This window comes from Cornus florida, unplaced genomic scaffold (assembly GCF_030987335.1).
Source record: "Cornus florida cultivar Cherokee Brave unplaced genomic scaffold, ASM3098733v1 CherokeeBrave_3.0.0_Hap2_Chr02, whole genome shotgun sequence".
NCBI classification, from domain to species: Eukaryota; Viridiplantae; Streptophyta; class Magnoliopsida; order Cornales; family Cornaceae; genus Cornus; species Cornus florida.
In genome coordinates, this window is record NW_026775572.1 from 40,303,634 (window position 1) to 40,309,461 (window position 5,828).

Sequence of the window (5,828 nt, forward strand, 5' to 3'; positions counted from 1 at the left end):
GACTCGGTCCCCATTCCATTATTGTAATAGAAGGAATTGCTGACCACAAGTTGAATGGGTAAAAGAAATTGCATTACATATTTTTTTGGAGGATCATTTCAGTAGCCAATCGAATTCAACTTCCCTGTTTTTTATTCCTTCCACATGCATTAAAACCGAAATTGGACCGGAGTGAAATTGGAACCGAAACACCAATTCGGTTCGGTTCGAATCGGTTTTCTGATTCTACCGATTTTTTATACACCCCTAACTGATTCCGCCGATCCATATTATAAAAATGAACCTTGGTTCCAGAGAAATTGAGTAAGGACAGACTTAAAAAAATTATGCATGGACAATAGTAAAATTTTATAGTAAAACTAAACACACTTGGTTTAAGAGTAGGATGGCAAAAATATGTGTTATATATATATATATATATATACACACACACACACACTTGGTTTAAGAGTATGATGGCAAAAATATATATGAAAGGTTACATATATATTCCCTTCTTAAAATAAAAATTGATAGTAAAATCTCATATAAAAAGTTTATCTTATATGTCTAATTTATTTTATAATATATAATACCATATACTTTTTAAATTTATTTTAATTTCTTTGTTTCAATTTTTTTTTTCATGTGTTATATATGGTATGAGTTTTCTTTTATTTTTATTCATTAATTTTGTACAAAATATAATACTAAGTATTTTTAATAAAAATCACTAAAAATTCATTATTGGATTATGCTGCAAAAAATTGCATATCGATGCATTTTAGATCATATGTGCGTAAGGATGGTAATTTGCCGCGCGGGGCCTATTTATAATGATTTCGGGAACCATTTAACTTAATTGGGCATGAATGATTTTTATTAGTAAAAACCCACGCAAAGTGGGGGTGGGCAGCCCCGCCTGTTTATATTTTCTATTTATTAATTTATCCTTATATATATAAGTTGAAAGGACCCTAAATCCTAATCTCAATAACCCTGAATCCAAATTTCACCATATTTTACTTAAACGGGACAGGACTGATAAGAGGATACACCATTTTGTCAGTTTTGAACAGGGTGGGGTAACTTAAACAGAGACCAGGGAGGGGAGGGTACACCTGCCTAAAACCACCCCGTTGCCATCTTGCGAAACAAAAAAAAATTCACAGCTGAAATAATCGATTCCGTTATGTAACTATTTTAATTATTTGTATTTTTATGTGTGTATCCAAAATTAATTTATTTTTTCCTTTCATTATTAAATTATTTTTTTTGAAAGTTCTGAAATATGTAACATATTTTTTTTCTATAATTGATAAAGATTAAGAGTTGTTATATATATACATAACTATTTGTTGATAGCAAAATTGTTTGGTGAAACTAATCTATATTATCTTATCTATATTATCTTAACACAATTCGTTTCATACCTAATATCAAATATTATTTTGAGAAAGTTGTAATTAGATATATAATATTCAATTACATCATTTACTAATAAATAATAAATAATAAAAATAAAACTAACATAAGAAGAAAATAAATACTTAGAAGCTTATTTTTTTTACCTTAAAAATTAAAATATTGAAAATTCATGTCTACAAAGGAAAGTGAATATATATATATATATATATATAGAGAGAGAGAGAGAGAGAGAGGGGGAGGAGGAGAATCATATTCTTTTTCTTTTCATGTTATTCAAACTAACAAAATAATATTTTCTCACCACTTTTTACAAAAAAAATTCCTGCTAATCAAGTACATGATAAAAACTTTCATTTTACTTTCACTTTCACTATTCATAAAATTTTTGGTCTAACCAAACACACCCCTAGGTAAAAATAATACAGACCCCATTTTATTACAGGTAACTGCAAAAGTAGTTTCAAATCTATTAGAGATATCGCGTGGGGAAGGACTGAATTGTGTATTGGACGGTGCCTACGTGTGGGCATGTGCCGTTTTTCTAACCAAAAATAAATAATATTCATTTTTCACGAGTTTGAACTTTCAATTGCTGTAATTTTAGTCGGTTCCCATGTAATGAAGCTTAAAGCCTACGTGCACAAAAAGATGATGATGATCTACAAAATCACGTGAAAGTGTGCATATTAGCATCTACGTACGAACTCTAGAAAGTTATATACATGCTAATGTTAGGTATTTTTAGTTTTTTGTGATAGGCCAGTTTTGTTGGAGAAATTGCTATATAAAGGTGAGCTTTGCGTACATTCTGATCACAGTAACATAGACAAGTAGTAGCGACCATGAAGAACTCCACCAGCTCAGCCATCCCTTCCTATTCCCTAAACCTCTTCCATGGCACACTTGATTTGTCCTGCATTGGCTTTTCATCCACTCTCTTTAACTTTTCAAATGCTACTGATCATTTTCTTCTTATGATCTTCATTTTCTTGTTCCTAATTGTCACTTACCAAACACTGTACAACAAGAAGAATATGACAAAGGGTGGTGTTCTCTCACTGCCTCCTGGTCCAAAACCATGGCCTATAGTTGGGAACCTTCCTGAAATGCTCACCAACAAGCCGACATTCCGATGGATACACAAGTTGATGGAGGACATGGACACAGACATTGCTTGTATCCGTCTCGGAAATGTTCATGTCATTCCTGTCACATGTCCTCGAATTGGACGTGAGTTCTTGAAGAAACAAGATGCAACCTTCTCATCGAGGCCTGTTTGCATGGCAGCCAATCTCACCAGCCACGGATACCTAACAACAGCTCTCGTCCCTCTGGGTGAACAATGGAAGAAAATGAAGAGAGTGATTACTTCTGAGGTGCTTTCGTCGGCAAGACTTCGATGGCTTCACCACAAAAGAGCTGAAGAAGCTGATCACCTTGTCCGATATGTCCATAACCAATGTGAGAACCCGGGCACAGGAGGCATAGTGAATGTGAGAAACGCGGCGAGGCACTATTGTGGTAATGTGATAAGGAAGATGATATTCAACAAGAGGTTTTTCGGGGAAGGTAGAGCGGATGGAGGACCGGGGAGTGAGGAAGAAGAGCAAGTCAACGCGTGTTTCACCATTCTTGAGTACCTGTATTCGTTCTGTGTTTCTGATTATGTTCCATGGTTGAGAGGGAGGGTTGATTTAGATGGTCATGAGAAGATCATTAGGAAAGCTACTGCAAGTGCAAGAAAGTATCAAGATCCCGAAATCGATGAAAGGATGCGACAATGGAGGAGTGGTGCAAAGAAGGTGGAAGAGGACTTGCTTGATGTTCTAATTAGGGCCAAGGATACAAATGGTAACCCATTACTGTCAGCAGAAGAGATCAAAGCACAAATCCTTGTAAGTAGGAGTGTTCATTTAATTCATGAATTCGATTTCAGCTCAGATTGGTTTTTAATTAGTCCATTGATTTGGTGGAAAATTAATAAATAAGTAATTAGTATGGATCGAATTAGTTTACGAATTTAACTATTTGAAAACTGATCCGATTCGGCCCGACCCGTTACATATATATATATATATATATATATATATATATATATATCATACACACACACTACATTTATAAATAAGGGTGAGTAGCTTCACCGTACTCACTAGTGAGTCATTATCGAAATGGAAAATACTTAGCTAGTCACCAGTGAGTAGGGTGAAACTACTCACTTCTATGTAGTCCAATAACAAAATACCAAATCACCTTTAATAATAAAATTATTCACACATTTCTCTGTTTTTTCGGATCAACCATTGAATAAAGATATATTGTGTTTTTAGGTGTGAATTATTTTATTATTAAATGTGATATGTTATTTTATTATTGGCCAAATAAAGGTGAGTAGCTTCACCATACTCACTAGTGAGTAGCTAAACATTATCCAAATAAAAAATACTTAACTAGTCACCAGTGAGTATGGTGAAATTGCTCACTTCTATGTAGTCCAATAACAAAATACCAAATTACTTTTAATAATAAAATAATTCACATATTTCTCTACTTTTTCGGATCAACCATTGAATAAAGGTATATTGTGTTTTTAGGTATGAATTATTTTATTATTAAATGTGATGTGTTATTTTATTATTGGAACAATTAAGAGTGAGTAGCTTCACCATACTCACTAGTGAGTAACTAAGTATTATCCTTACAAAATTAGATCAACTTTTTTATAACTACATCAATAGATAAAGTCCAACAAAAACCTCTTATTAATTTTTAAAAATAATAAAACTCTTTTCAAAATATTTATGTCAATCCTTAATTGTCACATCATGTTGGTTGTATAGCGGATAAGGGAATTCAAAAGTATATAATTTTTCATGGAATAATGCTACAATTTTATTTTAATTTTTAAACCATAAGAAGAAACAAATTCACACACTTATTTACAGACTAGAACACTTGATCTTTGGAGGGTGAAAATATACCACTAGACTACAACATTTGCAGCCTTTGGTGGTGAGTAATGGTATATGCAATTGATATATATATATATATATATATTGCCAACTTCATTAGTAAGTGTGATGGAGATTGCAACTTTTGGTGGTGAGTGATAATGGGACGGTAAATCTAAATTAAAATTAATTGTGAAATTTATGCATGGTTTATGAAGAATGATGGGTAATTAAAATTAAAAATAATTGGAAATTTATTTACAAAATACAAGAATAATTAATAGGGTAAATTAATTATACACTTATGTTCGTGGTTCATATACATTATACATGGCTGCTAATCCAAACCTCTCCAAAAGCAACCATTTTAATTCTTTCCTTGCATAATTATGTACGCATTGATGTTTTAATTAATTTACAGGAACTAATGATAGCAACAGTGGACAATCCATCAAATGCTGTGGAGTGGGCACTTGCTGAGATGCTAAATCAACCTGAGATGCTTCAAAAGGCAGTAGAGGAAATGGAGAGGGTGGTTGGGAAAGACAGACTTGTCCAAGAATCCGATCTCCCGCGGCTCAACTACATCAAGGCATGTGCTAGAGAGGCCTTCCGGCTCCACCCATTCGCGCCCTTCAACGTTCCTCATGTGTCAGTGTCCGATACAACCGTGGCTGGGTACTTCATCCCTAAGGGTAGTCATGTCCTTCTCAGCCGTCCAGGACTTGGCCGTAACCCTAAAGTCTGGCCGGACCAACCACTCAAGTTCAAGCCGGAGCGTCACCTGAAGGACGATGGCTCGGATGTGCTACTGTCTGAACCGGACTTGAGTATGTTATCGTTCAGCACCGGGAGGCGTGGATGTCCTGGGATCACACTGGGGTCTACCATAACTACCATGTTGTTGGCTAGGCTTCTTCAGGGGTTCACATGGAGTGTGCCACCAAATGTGTCCAGCATTGACCTCACTGAGTCACTGGATAATCTCAATCTTGCTAAGCCACTTCTTGCACTTGCAAAGCCTCGTTTGGAAGAAAACTTATACCCTGCACCTTTAAATTAAGTACACCCTTCAAAGTAATAGAGAGTAATTTATGTATTAATTTTCGGACAATATTTACCTACTCACAGGTAAAAAAGTGATCCCTACGTGTCACTGATATGGTCTATTCATAAATAAACATATTTCATGTAATTTCAAAATCAAGAAAATGATAAATGTGGCTGAGTTTGATATTTTACAAATTTTAAGTTTTTTTTATTTATTATAATTTTATTTTTATTTTTTTGGTAGATACAATTCTCTCTCTCCACTATTCTCTGTACTTTTGACGGTGATTCAACAAATTAACATAGTGAAGCTTACCCTTTTAACAAAAAATAAAAAATAAAAATAAAAATATCCATATCCCCAATAGGCATTAACAAAGATTTTATTAGTGATATTTCGGGAAAAACAAAAAAACAAAA

At 33.9% G+C, this 5,828-nt stretch overlaps 1 protein-coding gene across 1 annotated transcript; it reads left to right on the plus strand.

The window, feature by feature from the left end:
• The first annotated feature begins 2,236 nt into the window (after positions 1 to 2,236).
• Positions 2,237 to 5,603, plus strand: LOC132294756 (phenylalanine N-monooxygenase CYP79D16-like). Its single transcript, XM_059792724.1, has 2 exons — positions 2,237 to 3,302; positions 4,780 to 5,603. The coding sequence occupies exons 1-2, from the start codon at positions 2,250 to 2,252 to the stop codon at positions 5,419 to 5,421; spliced, it is 1,695 nt and encodes a 564-aa protein (XP_059648707.1). The 5' UTR covers positions 2,237 to 2,249; the 3' UTR covers positions 5,422 to 5,603.
• The last annotated feature ends 225 nt before the right edge of the window (positions 5,604 to 5,828 follow it).